Here is a 22689-nt window from a genome sequence, read left to right on the forward strand (position 1 = left end):
GACCGCGTCTTCGCCCCAGACAAAATCGCGGAGTTCTATCGTAGGTATCCCGGCAAACCACGGCACATCGCCTCTGCGACCTTCGACACAATCCCTTTCCGATCTATGCGTCGGGACGCCGCATTCAAAGGGGGGGGTGATGTCAGGGGAACCTCCCTTTCAGCCCGGAATCGCCCTGATTCCGACTCCGGTGATCGCATCACCGCCATCAATCGCATCACCGCCTCCGCCTGGCGATCCCCCTGGGACCTGGCCTGCGACATGGCGCAGGCATACTGCATGGAGCAACGATCAATCTTGGCGCGTCAAGAGCGCAGTATATAGTTCAGCTACCTAGCAGGCGGACCCTTAGAGTTTCTTCTCTTTGGATCCTCCCCTGCTAGGTCAGCTTCCTTTGTATTTGCTTACTGTTATTCACTCCTTTGGATCCTCCCCTGCTAGGACCTTGACCTCAGGCCTCCAGGGTTGCCCTTACACACGCTCGTCAATGGCCAACCCAGTCGGAACCGCGCGTGCGCCCAAAAGCAAGCAATCAACGCTTGACGCGTATACGATTAAAATGCGTAAGTGTCCATCCCTCCTGCACTTTGGTATGCCGACCTGATGGATTGCACCAGGACGCAAGCCTGACGGTGAGTTATTATCAGCAGAGAGTCATTCGCTCACCACTAAATGTAGCGGCTGACCTGTACGACTTGGCATATCGCCTCGACCAGGCTGTCAAAGGGAAAGAGCGACCATCAGGCAGGGAGCGACCAAAGCCCGAGGAGCTTGTGGGACAGCGTGATTTCCCACAAGGCTTCCCGACCCGCGAAAGTCTCTACTCCTCACAAGCTCGCCCGCCTCCACTGCCGGAAGTTCGTCCTATCTTCAAGTGTGCGTGCTGCCAACTTGTGAAGTCGCAGCCAGTGTGGTACGAGCCCAATGCCTACGTGAAGTTGTTCCTGTCCTGACAAGCCGCCGCAGGTTCCCCAACTGTAAGCACAGCACTTGCTACGTTTGCATTTTCATGCATCTCGAGCATCATTGGGATTGCCCAGAGTGTGGAAAGCCCATGTACGACCAGCCGCCGCCGAGATTATGCCTTAGACAACGAGATACATCGTGAATATCCTGAATGGCAGGATTATAGTTGTGTAACTTACTCGTTTGCCCATTTTACGTTCCCTCGTCGCCCTGAAAAAGTAGTGGAATGAAGTCCCCATCGAGTAGTGGTATCCCACCTGCTAAGCAGTGGGGTCTTCATTCTAATTAGAGTAGATAATTGGGCTTAGCAGGTGATTCTAATATTATTACTATCTCAAATTCCCAAATTGCCAGACCTGAGTTATCAGTCTCTGGAGCTAGTTCACACACTATCATAGATAAGCAATGACCAAAATATTTTCAGGTAGTACACCTTATAGACAAACCCTCATAAATCAGGTCCTGTAATACGGCTTTGTGACTGAGGCAGTGACAACAAAAATCGGAGGTACCCTACTATTACCACAGTGCCAACAGCGCCAGCGGATATACTCCCACTGGCAGTTCCGAGTAGATCCTAAATATGGCACAGAATAACCCGGTTAAGTCCGTCCAGAAGGTCGAAGGATGTCTTGTTCACATCGATTGCAATATCGGAATCGTGGGGCTATCTTATCAGCTGTAAAGCTGTGAGATGGCAGCTGAGCGCTGATCAACCTCAAATGTTCGCCCACAGTCACCGGCGCCTAACTGACAGCCTTAAAAACAGCTTCAGCTGTGTAGATGTCTTCTTCCAAGAGACGCCATGTCCACACCAAGCCGGTTCCGCATGCCCTCCCTCTCCCTTCCTCGCATGCGGAGGTCAAGAACAAACAGTTCACAAATTTCGGAGACGACACTTGTCAGCAGCCCGACCAGTGATGACGCCACCAGCGACGATGCTGGGAAAAAAGAAACAGCATTAGCGCTACCAACACCACCGTCGATAGCCAAAAACATCTTTGTTGTTTCGCTGCAGACGCTAGGCTCCGTCTCGAGAAACATCCCTTTCTGTACGGCACTCAACGGCGTCATTGAGCCATTGCTCGATGTATTAAATAGACTGGATGTATGACTCCCACCTACTGATATTTCTGCGTATCTAACATCGTCCTAGCAAAGTATGTGGAACCAGCGGGCTCTCGCCGACTTGGCCGCTCGCATTGATTCGCTCAGGATGATCGTGGCGAGAAGTGAGGCCAGTAACGGGCAAGTCGTTATTGAGCGCCTCCAGCGGTGAGTGTTGAAGCCGTCACACACACACGCCCTATTCATCCTCTTCCCAGTGAACTCGCTTCCATCCAACGTGATCTTGAGCAAGCTATGGCTCAAGGCAAGGTGGCCCAGTTTTTCAATAGCAACGATGATGCCTCAGCTATTTCACGCCACAACGACGTTCTCACCACCATAATAATCGACTCGACGGTGCGTTTTCGGCTCAGTGTAGACCTGATCTTAACTCGTGTGCCAGTTTGAAAACGTTAGTCAGCTTTCGGAAACGGTCCACAATCTCAGGGTCAGTCAAGTCTCCTCTCTCCAGCAGACTGGGCAGACCTCGCAAGTTGACGCTGTCGCATTCGGTAGGTTCAATCGGATTCACTCTGCTCAATATTGAAAGACGGATATAGAAAGACGGATTGTCATCACAGGTGGGGTAGGCGGCGCCGGTGGCCACGGATATATCGGCGGAGAGGGAGGGGATGGAGAAGGACCAAATGTTGATCTGAGAACGATGCAAGCCAACGTCATCATGGGAGGCGTCGGGGGTGTTGGGGGGAATGGGATTCATATTGGTGGAAAAGGTGGCGCGGGAGCTGCGCCAGTGATCAGGTACCATTAGGTTTGTCAGGCTGATCAGCAATTACAAGCTTCAGCCTGTTAGAACGACCACAGCTCAGACACAACGTCACCCTCTACACCCTCATTCCCAAATAAACCCTTTGTCATGTCCATAGCCACTGGTGGCTCTTTCTTGATTTTCCTATTTGCGTCGGCATCGAATAACTGGTCAAGGTTGAGTAGATTCTGAGGACACCAGATGTTATTAGCTTACTGTGCCATAGGTGTGATCGAGAAAGTCCTCCATGGCATAACTTTGCTTTGTGAATGCCTCTTCGAGGATCCTGCTCATAGTCGATACGCCAGCGAGCCAGTGTGAGCGGTGAGATGAGAGCTCCCAAAGCGAGCTGTCGATGGCATGAGTGAGATTTGGATTGGGTTCCGCTGCATCGAATACGTCCGTGGTTGAGTCAGCATCGGCGTGACGATGGATCATAGGCATAAGGGCAGGGTGTCGCTTCAGGGCGTTATATGTGAAGGGGAGGATCAGAACGATAGCTGCAGGCGGGGCAGCAAGCGAGAGGCGAGCGAGTCGTTTGATAAAAGATGCTACAAGAGCTGCGGGAAGGTGTCTAAGCACTGGGTCAGAAAGACAACAACCTACCAGTCGAGTAAACTTACGTTGAGCTGAGGAACAGTTCCGTCAAGCGGAAGAATCGTGCCCGATGTTTTGAATGCAGGACATCTCTATCCAAAAATGCATAAAGTTTAGTGTAAAATGAAGGATAATCGCTGAGATGAACGTCAATGTTTGTTGATGCAGCACGCAAGGTACACACAGATTGTAGTCTTTCATCAACATGAATAGGGCATTGAGGGCAAGCAGCCCAACAGTGCCGCCGTAGTCAACACTTCCACCGACCCAGTCCATGATCAAGACCGGCCGTGAGAGGTGGGGCATAACGCCCCGATGCATCACATTCAGTGCTCTTTGTAAGAGCCCCTTCTTTGCCATTTTGTCGTGTATCGCAGAAAGCCTGGGCAGGAGCGTTAACCAGGCGCGGGTGAATACGGCGCGGTGTGACTGGAGTGAATGAAGAGACTGGTGGGTGCTCAGTTTATGTAACCTGGTTGCCGACTTCTTAGTAGACAATTTTTCTTTCGCCGAAGAATCTTCATCGAAAAATTTGCGCCAGTCATCATCCTGTTCTAGTGGCTCGTCCTCGTCGTCATCATCAGACTCGGCGTTCTTTGAAGATTTTGGCTTGGGCGGCTTGGCTGCGAGTTCGGTTACCCACCAAGCATTGATTTCGGCCTTTTCAGTAGGAAATGTCGCCAAGCCTTCAAGAACAGAGAGTAAATTTTGCGGTGCGAACTCGGCTGTTAATGAGCTCAACATCGTCCTGAGTTGTCTTCAGCATAGAGACGTAGAACAAAAGATAAGGCTCACCCTGCCTCACGCAGGAAAAACCACCTTACATCATCGTGGACACTGAACCATGTTTCGTGGAACGAGTGGAGAACATCCGCATCCAAAAACCCAGTGCTACTCTGAGCCAACCGAGAAGATGGTGGGCAGAGGAGCACGGCGGAAACAATTTTTCGGAAATGGTTGATGTGGAATTGAGGCTGGCCCTCAGAAGCGGTGGCTGCTGTTGAAAGATGTTTTTGGAGGGAGAACAAGATTTGGAGCGCAGATATCTGTCTCGATGAGAAGCAACCAGCCTGGGAGCAAGGAGAACGCACCCGTAATGTTTTCTCCTCGTCTTTGAGCAACCCACACAAGAAATCAACATAGACATTCAAACGCTCCCATATCCATGCCCTGACTATCTTCGCCGCTTCATCCCCTCCACTGTTGAGCTTCCCTCCAGAAACAACGACCACAAATACTCGATATAACGAGTATATGGCTTTTGAAACATCTTGAGCGTCCTTTGCCTCGAGGGCTAGTTCCAACAAATCCGCTAGTGGGTTGAGCGAGCCGTTTGCCGTCGCTGCCGCTACGATTTGATCTTCAATGGCTTTAACAGACTCGACAAAGTCTGAGTGCTTCTGGATCTTGCGCTTTTTTGCAGGAGGAGGAAGGGAAGACGGGGCCATCGGAGGAGCTACTGTAAGTAGTCAATTTTTTAAATGATCCGTGTTTATCACGTGATTCGCACTGTCAATGGAAGTGAAAAGTCTTAGTACATGCTACTTATGTCAATGATACAATGCACAGATAACTTTCTAAGCAAGCGACAGAATGTTTGTTTACAGAAAAAAGGATCAGTGTAAAGATTGAAGATTTTTCAGCAGCTGCACAAAGTCAGCAATCGGTCGCTTGAGCCGTTCGTGCTCATTCGATCCCTTTTCGATTTCTGCTAGCTGGCTGTCTGGAATAGATAGCAAACGCTCTAGGAAGTCACCATCGAGGAATCCGTAAGCTTCCTCCCCAACGCGACGACGCGCCCCGGATTGTGGTGTTCGCAACCTAGATTGATGAGCTGATGTAATGAATTAGGAAATAACGCGCGCGCGCACCTCTTGTGTCGGTCACCGTCCTCTACCACGCGATACATATTTCGCTGCAGATCAGTCAAGTGAAGGGCGAGCTGATCGTCCTGAACATCAACTATCACTCCAATCCGGCCAGACGATGTGAAGAACATCTGGATAGGATTGAGTGGGCTCCCAGTCTCTGCAGAAGCGATTGACCCTTTGCAAGGAGTTGGTAGAGAATACACCAAGTAAGATGAAAGTACCTGGCACAAGCTTATTGACTAAATCCGACTGCTGATAGTACCCATCTCGGTCGAGCTTCTTCGTCTTCTCGTCAAACGAAAAGGAAAGTAAATTGAGAGTATCCTGCGTTGGCGTCAGTAGTGATCAAGAGCGTATACAGTATGTGAGCTGACGTTGGCAGCCAGAATGTGTCTTTCATTGACTGCCTGGACACAAACAGGCGACAATGGAGCCAAATCCCTGCCGAGAGTCCGCAGCCGCAGATCTTCCATTGTTTCGACAAGAGAGATGGACGCAATTTGGTCTCCCAAGACAAGTCGGTTGTCGTAACTGGAGAGACATGTTACAAAGTAGTTTGAATTCATTCGCGAGACCTGTTGAAGCGAGAAAGTGCTTGCGACGGAATTAATGTCTGGGCGGAAAAGAAGGACCTGGGAGCGGTTAGAAGAGTAATAGTAACAGCAACTACGCACGGAAGAATTTACGCCAACTGCGATGAGTCCGTTTACCGTCTTGACATCATAGACACAGCCAGGAATGTCGGAAGAGGCGAGTAGTTGAAGATCCAGACTTGAACGTGCGTCTGAACCGAGGGGATGTGCAGAAAAGACTCGCAGACAGCCTGATTTTGGCTCGCTTTCGTGGAGATCAACATTATATGACCCAACACAGAAGAGCACTGTCTCATCCTCGCCGCTGATCAGGGTGGCGACAGAGGTAATTTCTTCCGACGCCTTGGGTTCAAATTCACTCAGTTCTACGAAATGTTAGTTGTAGCCAAAGGAATGTAGATAACGAACGGGTAAGACTCGAATCATCAAGTAAGCGGAAGAACGATTGGACAGCGGGCTCCTCGCTTCCAACTCTGGTGGGTGCACTGCGTGAATATGTCACCCCGAAGACCTTCAATGATGGAGCATAGACAATTTTCTGGGGAACATCCGGTCCAGAAGGAACCGATCGTATATGCATACTGTCAACATCCCGCACTTGTGAGATGAAAAGAGCTGAATCATTAGCTATCAAGAGCGAGGACTCGTAGCCTTCAGCGTGCAGTTGAGTGGTCGCAACTGCGTCTTTCAACATGACCGGGGAGACTTGCAGTCGCTCGTGCTCCCAAGTCAAAACCGCTGCGCGACTTCCAGTGGCAAGAACAGCACGCCTTCCGTCTGGTAGAGTATACGGCGTCAGCGCAACTGGAAGGGCACCTAGAGATGCGAGTTTCAGTTTGCCGAGAACTTGTAATGTCGAGTCCCATGTGAAGATCGCGAGCGACCCGTTGCCCAATCCGGCAAAAAGATGCGGCTGAGCGCCCCCACTGGCTTGGAAATCGAACAAAAGGAGGCTGCGGACGACACTGGGTAATGACTGGGTTATGCATATCTCGTTGAATGGCCGCTGATTGCTGAGATCGAAAAGCTGTATTTGATTGGTCCGCCAATAAGCAACCGCGGCAATGTTTGAAGAATTCGCTTTCGGGTCGAATGGTGCGCAACAAATGGCAGATATTTCAACTGACAAGTGCTTTTGAGCACTTGTTTGCAAAGTGTTCCCAGAAACTTCGAGGCACGTCAATACGCCATTGCCAGTCGCAAGCACAATTTGTGATGCGTTGATGTCAGCAGCGACGATCTCTAATGCGGTAGCGACTCCACCGCCAAGAGAGTCGGCTTTAACTTCATGTTTCCTTTCCCAAGTCGAGTCGATCTCAAAGTCCAGCAGGTATACACCATTAGGGGTGACCTGGACTACAAAAGATGTAGCCTCGTATGTTGCCGTGGCGGCCTGGATTTCCTTCCCACCACGCCGTATTGCACTGCCGATGTTTTTCTGGAGGACATTCTTCGCCGCCAGCGTGCGTTCGGCGACGAAGCCTCCATTGAGCACATCCACACGAACAAAGTTATCAATACTCTCAATCTCTAATAATTGCGCTGTGTTGATTGTTGACAAGAGGATGTGAGACTGCTTCCTGGGCGATTGTCAAACTCATATATGAGGGGTCAAGAGGAACATACGGATCACTTTGCACCCTCTTCAAAGCGAAAACGTTCACTAGATGTGGCATTCCCGCAATCATACCGAGTTGCTGCAAGTCTGCGCCTTTCCGAATGATGTTGATTGACCCTGTGTTTTGTCCACCAGAACAGGTGACAATTTCCGACTAAGTTACAACAAGAATAGATCAGATCAAGTCGAAGTGGGGGCGTTGAAATGATACTGACATGCCCACTCTCGTCGGTGTCCACAATAACAGCGTCCCGGATTGGTGCGATGTTCTTGAAGGTTTGAATTACTTGGAGATACGAGCCCTGTTCTTCTAGGATGCAGTCACGCACTTCCACATCTGCTTCTATGTCGGAGTCCTTGTTAGACACAGGGGGAACCAGTCGTGCAGGAGGAAATGTCTCAATATCATGCGGGATTGGAAGTGTGGGAAGAGCAGGTGCCTTTGAGGAAGACGGCAAGGGTTCATCGTGAATCCGAATCAGTTGCGAATCGCCCGCATGTGAGCCCACGAAGATAACACCATTTGTCAAATAGGTCAGAGAGCTTGGTGGAGAGGTCTATAAGATTGAGATGGAGACGTGGAAACATATTAAAGTATCAGCTTGCCTCTCCGAGCGGTATCAGAATGAGACCGTGGTTGGGGACATCATGCAAGGACAGCATTGCGACCCGGCCAAACGCATCGCCGAGTAGGTATCTCAGAGGTTCCTCTCCAATTGGACAAAAACTGCATTGAAGTCAGTCGCGCAGAAACACAAAAACACAAGACTTACCAAGTGACCTCGCTCCATGGCCAGTCAACCGTAGCTTTAGGCTTCCTCTTTCGCTTCTGTCGTTCCGCCTCTTTCGCTTCTGCTTGCTCTCGTCGATATTCAGACTGTTTAGCTTGATCAAGTCTCCGCCTCTTATTACTCTGCTTGACCCGCCCATTTTCTCCCGCGAGCTCGTAAAGCATTATCTTGGAACCGCCCACAACCAACACCCCGCCAATGAATGTGGTCGTATCTCCCTCTTTATCATCAGATATGTTCTCGAAAGAGCTTGGACGTGGTACAGGGATCAGTATAGGTGGTGGAGCGCCGACAGCAGGGAATGGTAGGAGTTTCGAAGGGATACACGTTGGGTGAAGAACGTCAGACACATCGCGGGAAATATCCAAGTCGTTGATGTCTACAGCGTGAACGAGCAACTGTCTGCGTTTTTCGTGGTCGAGATGGAGAATTGCAAGGGGGTAATCCTCACGTGGTCGAGGTGGCAGGAAGGTGAGCGCAAAAACAACATACTCCATGATACTTCGTCGTTTAGATCACATCGTGCGGGAGAATAAAATGAACTCACTTGGAGTCCGAGTCGCGATCATAGCGACCTCGCTTCAATCGAACTAAACGCAATTTTCCGGTGTAGCAATGGACCACAGCTAATTTGCCGTCGGGGTGGACAACAAGGTTGTTGTGGTCACAAAATTCGGCATGCGGCTTCTGCTCTGCGAGGTCGAGGCGCTTAGTGACTGCCAGTCCGGTAGGTTTGAGCTCGAGGAATACCAACTCTGGCTCTGGGTGGTCGATAAGAACAATGAGATTACTTCTGGAGCCATCCTTTGAGAGATGTTTCAGCATTATCATCCGGAAGCCAAGTAACGAGACGCACCCTCGTCGACACCGATTTCACAGACAAAATATTCCCCCCTGAACTCTCCCATCTACATTCGCGTTGTAGTCCATGAGGCTGGATTGAAGCAACTTCGAGCGAATTGAGTTTGGCTTGGACGAGGTATTCCACCGGTTCGCTTGAGAGATTGCACTTCAGAGAATAGACAACAGATGTTGGCTGATGAAACGTGGAGACAAGCTTCATCACAGTCCAGGCTTTGTCCTCTGGTCCACTGGATCGCAAAGAGGAAGTGAACGAGGCTGACCAAAGGCTGCCCTCACAGGCTCACGTGATGGTAAAAGTACAAGATTAGTACAGGAGATTACTACGAGATTTCTACTCCCCACCCATCGTCCCATCTTCATTCAAAACAATCTGCGACTCAGACTCTTCTCCGTCTCCGATACCGCTTACGTTCGGCCGTACGACGAATTGATCCAGCATGGTGGAAGTGGTGCTGCCTGTGCCCAAATTCGATGGCTTCACTTTACGCTTCACTGGTGCATCGGGCAGTGTCCATGGTATTATTTCTAAGAATTCGAGATCAGTAAGAGCGTCGGACATCGCGATTTACGACCTTCCAGAAATAAGAACTCGTCTGCCTTGCGCACAACAGTCGCTAGCGGACGAGATTAGTGAGCGTCCAATTCCTGACATAGACGCACCCATATCCTTATACTGCAGTGTGGTCCTCTTGTCCTTTTCTGCTTGAGCCATTGCAGCTTCCGCAAAGCGCTTCATGAACTCTTCTGTTGCGCAAGCGATCAAGAATGTGGCCTCTCTCGCGACCAGCGTAATTTCCTATGCTCGTCAATGAGTATAACACAGGTAGTTTTGCATTACAGCACACACACACCTTGTCCGCTTTGATGATATTTTGCACCTTTGAGATGGGCAGTAGACTTTTTCCCGGTGGACGCACGACAGGTTTCGGAGCGGCCTCCTTTCTTTCACGTTTCTTCTTGAGTTCCTGTTCACCAGCAGTTTTGTCGGAAGTGGGTATTGGAGGCCCAGCGAAGATATCGATAGTTGGCTCTGAAGCTGCAGGGGTGCCAGAGGAACCAGCAATGGGTAAGGACGCGTCTTGAATCGTGAGTGGGCCCGCGGAGGCAGGTGTTGACGGTCCGCTACCAATAATATCGATATCAATTGGTTCGGAACGCATTTCTTGAGAGTCCATGGCCGTTAATTCGCGGTTCAGGTTTAGGAAGGCGTGCACGTGACAGCCCACGTGTTGTCACACCGTGTTCTGTCACTTGGACCGCTACATACGACTGGCTGGACAACCTCGTCAAGGCTAGTTCCGCATCCCTTTGGGTACATTTTTAGATCTGCAGCGTTATGCGTGATCCATGGCTGTTGAACTCTTCAATCTCGCCAGCAGCTGATTTCTCCCCGCTCCTTGATGCTCGGAGCCACACATGCATGGCTACTGGTAAACACGCTGGACACCCAGGATGGCCTAGCTTGATGGTTTGGCAGCAAATGCGCGGCAATTGTTCTGATATTTCCCTATTTGGGCACGTACTCTTTCTCTAATAACCGAATGTCTAATCTCTGCGCTGTGATGGTCGCTATAATTAGTCAAGCAGCATTCATATTTTTCTCAGTTGGCATATCTCATATGTCCGGAATTGATCGTCAACCGAGGCATATCTCATATGTCTTGTTCCATCCGGAATTGATCGTCTGATATGCCTTAAAAAGCTATACGGCGATGCAACAACATATAAAGAAGAGTCTCTTCATCGACCTACCTTTATGTCATCCTCGCAAAACTTCACAAAGATCCTTCGCACACTTGGAATCTACCGTGACTGGCCATTGGATCAGCTTCTGACCCTATTTCCTGGCTTTCCTACCGGCATGCGCGCATACAAAATGTGGATGGTAGAAGAGCCTCTCATCAGCACTCTTGGTCAGACTGTTTTGTGTTTTCAGATCACATACAACATTTTTCAAGGCGATAAATCTTGGTCTCTTGAATTCGGCAAGTTCTCGCAACTAAACACAACAGAACTCTCACCTTGTCTAGATGGTGACAAATTAGCTTCCTTCTCTGTTCTTCGTTCAACTCTAGCCAAGCTTCCAAAAGAATATGCTCCAGACGGACACGCCGTTCTTTTGGGACTCGAGCGTTCATTCGAACGTGAGGGTATCAGCACTTGGCTTGAGGTGGGTCAAGTGAGCGAGGGCTACTGTGTTGACCCTGGGACGAGTTCGAGGGCCTCTTTTCCCGTCGCGCCGTTGCTGGTGTGTATTAAAGCGACATCAACAACGCCTTACGAAGAGTGTGCAATCAACATCCATGTTTGCGGGGCTTCACGATGCAAGCAAGTCTTCGCTGCGGGAAGGTCATGCAACCGGCATAGAAATCCATTCTAAATTCCGTCGTGACCGACGGTTGCGAAAGGAGGGTCTTCATCACGACAACCCTACGAGTTTCCGGCACTCGGGACCAGTCCTATTCAAGGTCCTCCGTACCTCTCTATCCTCTACCCTTTTTAGTGTGCCTCTGACACTGCCAGAAAATATACGACATGTTTCGGTGGTATATATTCGTGCTCATGGCTCAGTTCATTCATCTCTACAGCTTCATATCTATGGAACTTCCCTTGTTCCGTCCGCTTCTCCGCTGCAGTCACTCAGAATCAAGGGCTCGAGACACTAATTAGCCTCGTGTTAGTGGGCGGCAGTGGCTATTTAGAGCAGAGGCCTCGTGTTGTGTGCTCTTATCTCGGAAACACGCTTTATATCTACATACCTACTTACATCTAATTCTTACCCTGCCTTGAGAATGTCTGAAACTTTTTTCCAGGGTGACATACTAAACGTGACGACGCGCGTCTTTGACAGATCGCGTGACCGTAACATCATCCTGTCGACACACACCTTGGTCAGAACCACCACTCTCTTCCAAGCCGTAAATGACTTCCTTCCTCATCAATGCCCACGTGAACCGGCCGACGTCCCCATGGGATACACCCTCGTCACAATCAACTGAAACAGCACACGACCCGAATTGCACATTCTGCCAGATTATCGACCGTTCTTTACCAGCCACAATCGTCTACGAAACTCCGCTCGTGATAGCAATTCTTGATATCCTTCCTCTGAGACGGGGGCACACACTCGTCATTCCGAAAACCCACTATTCTCGCGTATCTGAGCTGCCGAGCGAGTATTCGAGAGCGGTGGGTGAGGCAGTTGGTGTGGTGGCCAAAGCTCTGACTCAAGGTGTGTCTTCTAATTCGTCCGCAAGGAAACATAGATAGACTACCCTCTTTTCAGCCCTCGACAACACCGGTTTGAATGTCGTCTGCAACCAAGAATACGCACAAGCTGTTCCCCATGTTCGTAATCTGTCCGCCTTCAGCGTGTATTACTTAGAGCATGCAGGTACACTACCACGTCATTCCTGCTCCGACGTTCTCCTCAAAAGAGGCGGCGCATACCAAAACAGACACTGAACCACCATCTCAGCGAGCAATGCACCGACTTGAATTCGAATCACGCTCAGAGCTCGATGATGACGACGCTTTGATCTTGGCTCAGAGAATACGCTCTCGTTTGTAGAAGGACGACTCATATTATCTTTCAAATTAGGTGCTGAAGGTGATGCGAAGCAGGACTGCCTAATATAATGGACTACAACGCAAGACTCAGAGTTTCTTCACCGTAAAGTCTCCCAATGCCGCACTGAACTGAGATGAATTCAAGGATTCTGAAACAAATCGATACTCACCGAGCGGCCGTCATCCCATCCACCGCAAGCCTATACATTCCGAACTTCAACCTAGAACAGATCAGACCATTGCTCTCAAGTGATGACGCAAGTTTACGATGTAGAGGACTTCCCCATCTCGCCAGTGGCCGAGTAACTTAGCAGTGTCTTCCCTCCCACACTGTCTTTGACTGTGTATTGGACCGCTCCGTTTGGCCCAAAGGTGACGAGCATGTCGTGTGCAGTCGTCCGGTCCGTAAAGTCGTCCAGATCAATACTCGGACATCCCTTCGCTGGGCAGTCGCGAACAAAGTCTCGTAACGCAACCTTGTCGTTCACTGCATCCAACGCGATCACGGGACCGCCGTCTCGCATGAGCAATTGCATGAGGTGGAAGAAGTTCTTGGTGGTGCCTGTCTTCGAGGAAAGGTAATATTTCCACGAATACCGGAAGGTGGCTCCATCGGCAGCACCCTCCGTGAGGAATTCGATGCGTTGGCGAGGCGAGTCGGCGTTTGGTGCTTGAAGGTTCTCTTTAGGGGAGGCCGAGAGTTGGAGACTGAAGCACTTGTCGATTGCAATTGGGAATGTCACGGAATCGGAGCAGCCGTCGAACAAGATCCCTATTGCACAAGTGAGCCGGAAACTATCGGGAGAATGTGTATTTACCGCTCGATTGCCATTTCAGCGCACCGAGTGTTTTAAAGTCCCCGCTGGAAACGATCTTGTTGTCCGTTACGTTTGTGAGCAATGTCTTTGCCGAGGCAGTGGAAACTGCTGATAGCAGCAAAAATAAACACGATTTGAGAGGTATAGTCATAAAGAATCAGAAGAGGCGAAACACAATAAAGTCTGGAAATTCAGCAGCGCTTTATAAATGGCTCCAGATGCGCCAAGGGTACAGTACACAGCGTAGTGTTCACGGAGATGACACGGTATACGCGGGGTAGGCAACGATAAAGTGATCGACAAATGACAAAACCAATACTACAATCAACAAAGGCAGAGACCTGGGGCTAAAATCCCTCCGCTTTCGCATTCTGCCAACCCTCAAGACATTGCGACTGCGCTGTCCATATATGCTGGCTCAATTGCTGGAGTCGTGGGGCATATGGCCCCTTAAGAACAGCACGATCAGCAATGAAGTCAAGGTCATCAGGGAATAGACGTCGTCCTTTCCCGCCGTAGTAAGATAGCTGGACCCACAGATCCATCAAGTCCGCCAAGATTTGTTCCTTGCGATAAGCGAATCGGCCATATCCAAACCCCTTGCCAACAATGTAAAATGTTGAGCGCGTGCCGTGGATGCAAACAGGCTTCCAAGTACGGACATCCACGCAGAGGAGGTCAAATAGAAACATCAGTTGTGATGTGATGATTCGTTCGGGTTTGGAGGCTTTGACGATGATGGTACTACCAGAAGCCGCAGCAGCGAGGCCAATGATGAGCTGAGATATGAGGAGACGGTCGCTGAGGAGATAGAAGGAGGCCGGGAGGTGATGGTGTGATCCGTTCGTGCTTGGGCGTAATGGGTGTCCGTCAATGAGGACTAAATCGAATGACTGTGGCACAATGGGGAGGGACTGGAGGCTGGGATCGTTGATAAGTACCGCGCCAAGTTGAAAGCGTGTCAGATCAGCCCAGTAGAGTTTAAACCGCTTGAGATGGTCTTCATTGAGTAAGCATGCATGGCCTCCGTTTTCGACTGGTAAAGAGATCCCAGTCCCGTAGGCCTTTGAGTTTTTACTCAAGATATAAGAAGTAAATCCGCCAGGACAGCAGCTTGAAGTTGAGCTAGCTTCAGTGCTCGTAGAGAGTCGAGATTTGCGCTTACCCGAGATCAAGGAAGTGAATACGGGATGTCTGTGGGACGACCTTGAGCACGTCGTCGATTTCTTCAAAAGCGTTGTTCATAGAGTGAAACCAGGCTTTCTGCAGCACTGGATCCTGCGAGTCAGCTTGTCGACGCTGGAAATCAAGATGGGCCTCTTCAGCAGGAGACTGGAGGTTCTTTAGGCGAAATTAAATGCCGGCGATGTCTCCTCAAACTGAGTGATTGCTCACCTTATATCTTAGGATGTTCAGGTTGCGGAGAGCTTTATTCTTCAATGGGAGGATCTCGTTCATGGTGGGAGGAGTAGCGCAGGTTCCGACACGAGGCCAAGGGCAGGATTCGAAGCTTGAGCCTCTTTAACCAAGTCATTGTGGCTTAAGCGCCTGAAGCAGCGGTTGAAGGGTGGAGTTCCATTAACGCTGCGCTGACACGATAAGATTGCGCCGCTCCTGGTCCAGAAAGCAAAAGATATCCCGTGGTGGGAGCAAGGTTACAAAAATGTCACGCCGCAATCGAGTCTATGCTCTTGCGGTCATGGCCGCAGAGGACAAACAACACCGTTCGTCTCCTCCTCCGAGGAATTCACGATGAACGTTGGCCTGGCTGGGAGGTTGTCATTGGCATCGAAACCCACGCGCAAATCAAATCACAACACAAGTTATTCTCCAGTAAGTGCGTTCTTCCCCGAGTCGCGTGGAAAAATTGTCGACGGGTGCTCAAAGACTCTCCAACGCCTGCATTGAAAGATGCGCCCAACACTAGTGTTACTCCTTTCGATGTCGCTTTTCCGGGCACGCTCCCAGTCTGTCGCCAACAATACCAACTTTCTCCCTTTTCTTACGATTCATGCAGAGTTTGAATCAAGAATGCGTTGACCTGGCGCTGAGAACTGCCGTAGCCCTCAATGCCGACATCCAGCCGCGGTCCTCGTTCGACAGAAAACACTATTTCTATCCCGACCTGCCTGCGGGTTATCAAATAACGCAGCACTATGGTAGGTTTTGTGTTCTTATCATCGATTGCTCTTCACCTTCGCTATAGAACCCATAGCAGTAGGCGGGACTGTTGCTTTGACAAACCGAAACTCTGCTATTCGAATCAACCAAATTCAACTAGAGCAGGTGAGATTACTTTTTTTCTCGATGCAATTGTACAATCCAATAAGCCCATTAGGATACCGCGAAGACAACTTTTGACCCGCGGACGCGTACTTCCAGTATAGATCTCAATAGAGCTGGTAGCGCGCTCATGGAAATCGTCACGGAACCCGATATACGGTCCCCAGAAGAAGCTGGGATGTATGTCCGCACTCTACAGTCCATCCTTCGTGCCGTTGGAGCTAGCGATGGAAATATGGAGACGGTAAGTCCTCTACTTCCTTCGGCTTTCTACTAACTAAACCTCGGCAGGGCTCTCTACGCTGCGATGTGAATGTCTCGATCAACCGCGCTGGAGAGCCACTAGGCACCCGCTGCGAGATTAAGAATCTTAACAGTGTTAAATTCATGCAGTCCGCAATTCGTGAGTGCAAATGACTCTTGAGGCGAGTCTTACCAGTTATAGTCTACGAAATCGAGCGCCATCGTGCTCTATATGTGCAAGGAGCGACAGTTCAACAAGAAACGCGTGGATTCAATCAAGATACGTTTGAAACATTCCCGATGCGCTCCAAAGAGGACGCGCCAGACTACAGGTACATGCCTGATCCAAATCTCGGAGTACTTCTACTACCACCTGTAAGGTCACGTTTGCCGAGTATATTTCGTTGAAGAGCTTTCTAGCAACGAATCGAGCGTATTCGCAGAACCCTTCCGGAACTGCCCTGGGCTACACGAGCCCGTTTGATTGAGGTTCATGGGTTGTCCGAGAAGGATGCGGACGTGTTGCTCGCCGAAGAGATGGCTCTTGCATATTTTAATCAAGTCTGTGTAGATGGGAGAAACCCGCGGCTAGTGTTTAATTGGTATGTTTCCTGCGATGCGCTTTCTCATGCTGAGATTTTGGCGATAGGATGATTCACGAACTGCTTGGACGACTTCATTCGGCGAACTTGGCCTTTTCAGACAACCCAATCACGTCGCGTCAACTCGGGGAGGTGGTCGATCTTGTGCAAAGCGGAATGATTACTGGTGAGCATACCTTTCTATGGGTTGATGGTTGCTGAAACTTCTCTCAGGTGCTTCAGGGAAGTTGCTCCTTCGCGACATGCTTGCTTCTCCGTCTGCATCAATAAGTGTGGCTGAGCGCGCACGGTCACTCTCACTCCTCTCTGATCCCACGCTCGACCTCGATAAACTCTGTCTGGCAGCCATTACAGCGCTTCCCTCTGAGGCTACCGCCTTCCAAACTGGAGCAAACAAGAATGTGTTGAATAAAATTCTTGGATGGGTCATACGGGAGAGCAAAGGACGCGTGGACACCGAAAAGGCGAGGGAACGATTGGCGGCATTATTAGAAGGTCATTGATTTTGACCTCATCACGCATGCTGTATTTTCGAGGGTCCAGAAAGAAGTGTATCCGAACTCTGAGATGTTAAAAAAGTGACTTGAACCCAACTCAAATCAGCTCTCCAATCTGGCCGGCCCGAGGTAGTGATGGCGGGATGACATCATCACGGAACTCGTCTTTGGTTTCCTGCCATAAGAATGGTCGAGACCACTACTGCAAAGACCAAGGCCAAATCGCCCTCGCCTGAGCGTACTTCAACTTCTGTCACAGAAACCAATGGCAAATCCACAAACGCAAACACCTCTGAGTCCCTTGTCGCTGTTCCCGGCGAATCATCGTCCTCGACTGAATCCGAGGTCCGTTTCCATGAGTAGTTGAGATCGGGAGCTCATCCTGCTTTGCTGGTCGTGAAGGCGGTCAATATGGAAATCTTCGAGCAAATTCTGGAGTTGGACGACGAGGACTCACACGAGTTTTCGAAGGAGATGGTGACAGCCTATTTCTCGCAGGCGTCGTCCACATTCAAGAATATGGACAAAGCCTTGTGGGTTAAAGGCATTCCCTTGAGTCGATCTGCACTCACTTAATGCAGAGCAGCGAAGGACCTTCCCGAACTCTCATCACTCGGACATTTTCTGAAGGGCTCGTCTGCCGCGTTGGGAATTAGTCGAGTCCAGAACGCATGCGAGAAGATGCAACACTACGGCAACCTCCGAGACGACGATGGGGTCGCCGCTATTGATAAGGCGGAGGCGCTTTCGCGGATGCAAGTGTTACTTCCCGAGACCAAGTCAGAATACGCGGAGGCGGAGCGGTGGTTGAAGAAATTCTACAAAGAGAAGAAGGCCCCGTTTGATGACGACGGTGGAGACCCACCCCCAACTGCTGCCACCGCTTCGTAATCTCCCTCTACTTTCTCAAGATATGTCCCGCCGGTCCGTCATTCCGACTCCGAGCCTGCATCTAGCCGTTGTGCTGATTGCGCTGTAACACACTCTACTATACCTCGACAAGGAGCCCAGTGTTGTTTGACCGGTCAATACCTGTTGTAAAAGCTTTCCATGGATCTCTAACCTGTTTCCCTCTCGTTTCCTGCATTTAACACACGTTTTGAACATAGAAACCCTGAGCATCGATGAAATCGATCTTGTTGAATAGAGCAATTTGGTGGCGTCGACGGAAGGCAAGTCGCACACTGGCGAAGCAAAACGAGGGTGTTTTCGTCGGTTTGAAAACTAGTAGGGAGTCCTTACGGCATGATAACGCGGCTGGCAATCAGAGATATAAAGTTGCCATTGGCATCGACCTTGTCGGCGCGAGTCACGGCTTACCTTCTTGTTCTCATCCCCCCACGACCTGATGGCAAGACTTTGTCCTTCCACTTCTGACCCTCCTAATGCTTATTTCACAGCTTCTGGACTTGGAGCCAGATGCACCCATTGACCCCGAGGCCTTTACACAGATTCTAGAGTTGGACGAGGACGATGAGACTCGAAGCTTTTCGAAAGACATGGTCGCACTCTACTTCATACAAGGCCCGGAGGCATTTGAGCTAATGAGCGCTGCATTGTGCGTCGTCGATGACGTTCTCGCCGTAAATCATGGCTAACCAAAATAATTATAGGTCAAATTCTGACCTGAAGACTGTCGCTGACAGGGCACACTTTATTGCCGGATCCTCCGCCACAATTGGCATTTCTCGTGTCGCTCAGGCATGCACCCAAATCAAACAGGCCGCAGAAGAGGAGGATGCTGACAAGGATGTCATTCGGGGTTTGTTGGACGGGACGAAAGACGCGTACAAGATAGCCAACGCTTGGCTAAGAAAGTGGTTTGCAGAGCATGGCGCCCCTTTTGACGACGAGCCTCAAAATGTCGCCGAGAAGCCGTTCACTGCCAACGACGGCACCCACTCCGAAACGACACGAGCAACAACTCCGCCGTTGCCTGTCGCTGATATTGTAACAGTCTCTCAAGAAACTCTCGTTCCTGTACCACACCCACCCCCAGAAACAGTCTCCGTCCCAACATAGGCAACTTTCTCCACTCCACCAACAACTCCAGCGGACAACTGTATCTCATAGCTTCTCCCTACCGTCTCTTGTTATTCGTTAAACTCATAGCCCATGGTCACCATATCCCACAGCGCTCTTTCCACCTCGTACCTTGTCTCTGGACTCACGGATCTCTTCACACTCACTTACCCTTGTATTATCACAATATACTTACGTGTTTATTGTCCAGGTTGCTTACTTCTTCTGCGCAGACAACACCTAAAAGCGAAACCACGAAAAATGGCGCGTTGAATCGAGTCTGAAGGCTAGACCTACAAAAGCGGATGGCCAATGAACTTTCGACCCCCAAGACAAGTCCTTTACTCATACGACATGCCTGCTAAGTATCGCTCAGTGGTCAAACCAGCGGCTGCTATCTGTCCATGTGAGGACCCATTGCCGATGTCTGCCGAAACCTCTCGTATCTGTGCCGACGGGGAGAAGGGCAGCGGAGTAGTCGTTGAGAACAAGGAAAGCCGGGACCCCGGCTCGTTGAAGCTTTCCCGGAGGAATTCGAATTCGGAGAATCTGTTGCAACACTGACTCGAGATTGATGTAGCGGCGTTTGGCTGAGATCCACAAGGCAGATCGCAGGCCAAAGAAACGAGAACACAGCAACTCGTTTTCGTTCATTGGCGCGTTGTAGTGAACATTTTCTCATCCAACTTCAATATGTGCTTTCAACGCCCAGCGCCAAAGAAGATTCAAAGACGCCTCTTTGACCGCAGTGTCAGTGGCATTGCGCTGGCAATTGAGGGAGTAACTGATAGAAAGTCATGAGCAAGCTTAAGGCGGCTGGGACAAACGGGATGGAGGACCGTGAAGATAAGGCACAGTGTGGTTTGAATAAGACATTATTCCTTGCATTATACAAGTTGTCGCTAGTTGTCGATGCGAAGGTTGCTCAAAGTTTCTTCGAGTAGTCTTGGTCGTCGATGTCTTGATTGCCAGTGTTGTCTGACGATTTGATGAATGAAGGAATGCTGATCTCAACAACATGAGCATTACTACGCAGTTTTGCCAGTACTTGAGTTGAATTTGGACAATCTATGTGGTTTGAACTCCGTATAGAGACCAAACCCAGTCCTGTACAAACGGCCGTCCAAATCGGGCGAATGGCCCCAAAACGGCCCCTTTTTTTGATTTTGCCTGAAGGGACATTTGATTTGTCACTGAAGGGACCTATATTCGCACCTGAAGGCGCAAAATTTGTACCCGCAGGCAATCCGCACTTGTGCCTGCGGGAACATGAGATCTGTGACTGAAGGCAATTAAATTTTACACCCTCAGGGACCTATAATTGCGCCTGAAGGCCATTGCAAAAAGTGCCTAAAGGCATAAAGAAATTTGCCCTCAGGTATGTTTGGGGTGTACCTCCAGGCAACTAATTTTAAGTACCTTGAGTGAGATATTCGTGCCCTCGGGCAATAATTATCCTCACTTCGGGAACAAAATATGATTTTGCCTCCGGGGTCATTATATGATCCCTGAGGGCACTATGCATACTTGCCCGAAGGTGAGTATAGTTGTACCTTCAGGTTATAAAGCGATGAGACTGCAGGCACATATGCCGGTCGCCTCCGGGGATCTTTATGATCAGCCATCACAACGCGACTCAACTTGTTCCTCGAGGACCCACTATGCTCCTTCAGTCATTTTCTCTCGAGAAAACTACTCAGGTCTGTGACACGACCATTTCCTTCCTTCTGTCATCATGAGCCTCTTCCGAGGTGGCGACGTTCCAAAGGCATTAACACAATGCCCCCGGTGTCTTCTCAAGCAACGCAAGCAGCCAGGCACAATCCTCTTCTCCTTTCTTGTTCATGGGACCTATTCAAACGAGTTCAAGGGCCAATACATAACCAAGGTTATTTTTTATTCCGCCTACTGTATACTTTGCCCTTCATCGCTATAGTGTTCTCGCGCTTATGATCGACGCTCGAAGAACAACTGGATGACGGATGCGGCACTCGAAGACATTTGCGATGGGCTTTGGCTTGATACCCAGTCTATTAATCTCAAGGTGAGCTGGCTATACTCCACTCTCGGTCTACACAGGTTGAATACTCTTGCATAGCCTAGAAACTCTCAGTTTCTCTGTGCGAAAGAGGCGACATGTGGCGGTGTGAACAAGCGAAACTCTGGTTGCACTCATTTCAAATGCCAATCTTGCTGCTATGCGGCTTTTCTCGATGACGCGTCTCACGTCTGCAAGCTTGGGCCACATATGGTGTCTGGGTCAAATAAAACGCGTATGTTCCTTGCCTCACACATTTTTCTCGACCAACAAAAACATCTTTCAGCCACAAAATCAAACACTAAAACAACGAACACCGTACAGAAGGTTATATCGGAGACCAGCCGTATATTTTTTGTCCGGAAGCGTTATCTCTGTGCTTATTCAGTTATTTAGCCACCAAATCAAAAGCGCCGACCGGCCCCAAAAAAGTTGTTGCGGAAACATCACTTGTTGGCTCAAATTGGGCACCTCCGGGCACTTTTCAGCCACATGTGAGCCATAGTCATGGGCAGAACGTTTCTCAATACTACCTTAACACACTTCCGGCTAACTTTGTCGATGCTGCGCTCCAAGGTGTTCCAGTACGGGCTTCACCCACGCGTTCAACTATGGCACGAGTTACTTCGCTTGTTGTGACCGTGGTCTGGTACGAGGTATGGCATCAATTACTCACTTGTCTCGATATCTCAACTCTATATTAGACTGTCAATACGTCAAAGCCACCAATTCTTGTTCCAGCGCCGAACCTTCCACATTTCGAGCCAGCGTCTTGTGCGGCTTTACACCGGTTGTCTGGATTATCGGCTGCTTTTCTTGAGCAGTTCTGCATTGCTGAAGACGATATCTGGATGGCGCGCGTGCTGTTCCTCTGACAAATGTGAAGGTGGAACAAGTACTCTACTTGGCGCCATTTGAACTTGCGGGCAAGCCATTTTCTCGTATCGCCTCTGTCGCTCGAGCAGAAAAACGAGCAATTACCCCAGATTCTGTCAATTCATCGCCAACTAAAAAAACACAAGATCGTGTAAGTCAACTCCCATACCTCTCGTCTCACGTATTGATCTCAATCAGCGAGAGCATTATCGATCTGACATTGTCGCCAGAGGCTACCAGGTATGGCTCTATTCATTGACGGTATATAACTAAACTCATACTAGTAGCAAGGCTGAACCTCCAAAAGCTCAGAACTCTGTTGCTTCACGCAATCCTCCGCTAACTGACGCTATATTCCGGGAGTATGACCGGTTAGTTGCAATGGGAGTCAAAAAGGGTGACGCTCGTACCCAAGCGGCAGGTTTTTCGCCTCATAAAAATACCTGGAAGCGTAACTATAAGGCGTGGAGCACTGTATAATAAAATCTTATAGTATGCTTCAGAATGTCGATCATATAAGTCACTGGGGGATCTTTCTAAGTGTTACCTCAGTGGTCATTGAAA

General features: G+C 49.7%; 9 protein-coding genes across 9 annotated transcripts; 5 read left to right on the forward strand and 4 right to left on the reverse strand.

Moving 5' to 3' along the window:
- Positions 1-1771: 1771 nt before the first annotated feature.
- Positions 1772-2845, forward strand: MIND_00873000 (uncharacterized protein; the record flags this gene model as incomplete). Its single annotated transcript, XM_037365389.1, has 5 exons — positions 1772-2074; positions 2123-2241; positions 2292-2430; positions 2477-2585; positions 2634-2845. 5 exons carry the CDS (start codon positions 1772-1774, stop codon positions 2843-2845), a joined length of 882 nt encoding a protein of 293 aa, XP_037218631.1.
- A 38-nt stretch (positions 2846-2883) lies between these two features.
- Positions 2884-4887, reverse strand: MIND_00873100 (Ribosome biogenesis protein Noc4; the record flags this gene model as incomplete). Its single annotated transcript, XM_037365390.1, has 6 exons — positions 2884-3009; positions 3059-3416; positions 3466-3576; positions 3624-4187; positions 4235-4485; positions 4531-4887. 6 exons carry the CDS (start codon positions 4885-4887, stop codon positions 2884-2886), a joined length of 1767 nt encoding a protein of 588 aa, XP_037218632.1.
- A 168-nt stretch (positions 4888-5055) lies between these two features.
- Positions 5056-9375, reverse strand: MIND_00873200 (CPSF-A domain-containing protein; the record flags this gene model as incomplete). Its single annotated transcript, XM_037365391.1, has 12 exons — positions 5056-5260; positions 5311-5485; positions 5532-5634; positions 5685-5942; positions 5985-6268; positions 6312-7483; positions 7530-7675; positions 7737-8078; positions 8128-8248; positions 8295-8813; positions 8860-9116; positions 9169-9375. 12 exons carry the CDS (start codon positions 9373-9375, stop codon positions 5056-5058), a joined length of 3789 nt encoding a protein of 1262 aa, XP_037218633.1.
- A 2723-nt stretch (positions 9376-12098) lies between these two features.
- Positions 12099-12747, forward strand: MIND_00873300 (HIT-like protein; the record flags this gene model as incomplete). Its single annotated transcript, XM_037365392.1, has 3 exons — positions 12099-12408; positions 12463-12524; positions 12571-12747. 3 exons carry the CDS (start codon positions 12099-12101, stop codon positions 12745-12747), a joined length of 549 nt encoding a protein of 182 aa, XP_037218634.1.
- An 86-nt stretch (positions 12748-12833) lies between these two features.
- Positions 12834-13715, reverse strand: MIND_00873400 (uncharacterized protein; the record flags this gene model as incomplete). Its single annotated transcript, XM_037365393.1, has 4 exons — positions 12834-12870; positions 12917-12967; positions 13014-13518; positions 13565-13715. The coding sequence occupies 4 exons, from the start codon at positions 13713-13715 to the stop codon at positions 12834-12836; spliced, it is 744 nt and encodes a 247-aa protein (XP_037218635.1).
- A 196-nt stretch (positions 13716-13911) lies between these two features.
- MIND_00873500 (FtsJ domain-containing protein) lies at positions 13912-15022 on the reverse strand (the record flags this gene model as incomplete). Its single annotated transcript, XM_037365394.1, has 3 exons — positions 13912-14677; positions 14730-14905; positions 14960-15022. 3 exons carry the CDS (start codon positions 15020-15022, stop codon positions 13912-13914), a joined length of 1005 nt encoding a protein of 334 aa, XP_037218636.1.
- Positions 15023-15249: 227 nt separating this feature from the next.
- On the forward strand, positions 15250-17195 carry MIND_00873600 (Glutamyl-tRNA(Gln) amidotransferase subunit B, mitochondrial; the record flags this gene model as incomplete). The annotated part of the gene is made up of 10 exons (XM_037365395.1): positions 15250-15397; positions 15452-15531; positions 15582-15723; positions 15771-15850; positions 15903-16091; positions 16139-16250; positions 16293-16465; positions 16511-16692; positions 16740-16858; positions 16906-17195. 10 exons carry the CDS (start codon positions 15250-15252, stop codon positions 17193-17195), a joined length of 1515 nt encoding a protein of 504 aa, XP_037218637.1.
- Positions 17196-17363: 168 nt separating this feature from the next.
- MIND_00873700 (Histidine-phosphotransfer domain HPT-domain-containing protein) lies at positions 17364-18080 on the forward strand (the record flags this gene model as incomplete). Its single annotated transcript, XM_037365396.1, has 3 exons — positions 17364-17534; positions 17592-17722; positions 17771-18080. The coding sequence occupies exons 1-3, from the start codon at positions 17376-17378 to the stop codon at positions 18078-18080; spliced, it is 600 nt and encodes a 199-aa protein (XP_037218638.1). The 5' UTR covers positions 17364-17375.
- Positions 18081-18537: 457 nt separating this feature from the next.
- On the forward strand, positions 18538-19211 carry MIND_00873800 (Histidine-phosphotransfer domain HPT-domain-containing protein; the record flags this gene model as incomplete). The annotated part of the gene is made up of 3 exons (XM_037365397.1): positions 18538-18540; positions 18590-18747; positions 18803-19211. The coding sequence occupies 3 exons, from the start codon at positions 18538-18540 to the stop codon at positions 19209-19211; spliced, it is 570 nt and encodes a 189-aa protein (XP_037218639.1).
- Between the last annotated feature and the right edge of the window lie 3478 nt (positions 19212-22689).

This window comes from Mycena indigotica (assembly GCF_014461135.1).
Source record: "Mycena indigotica strain 171206Taipei chromosome Unknown Mind.scaff0007, whole genome shotgun sequence".
NCBI classification, from domain to species: Eukaryota; Fungi; Basidiomycota; class Agaricomycetes; order Agaricales; family Mycenaceae; genus Mycena; species Mycena indigotica.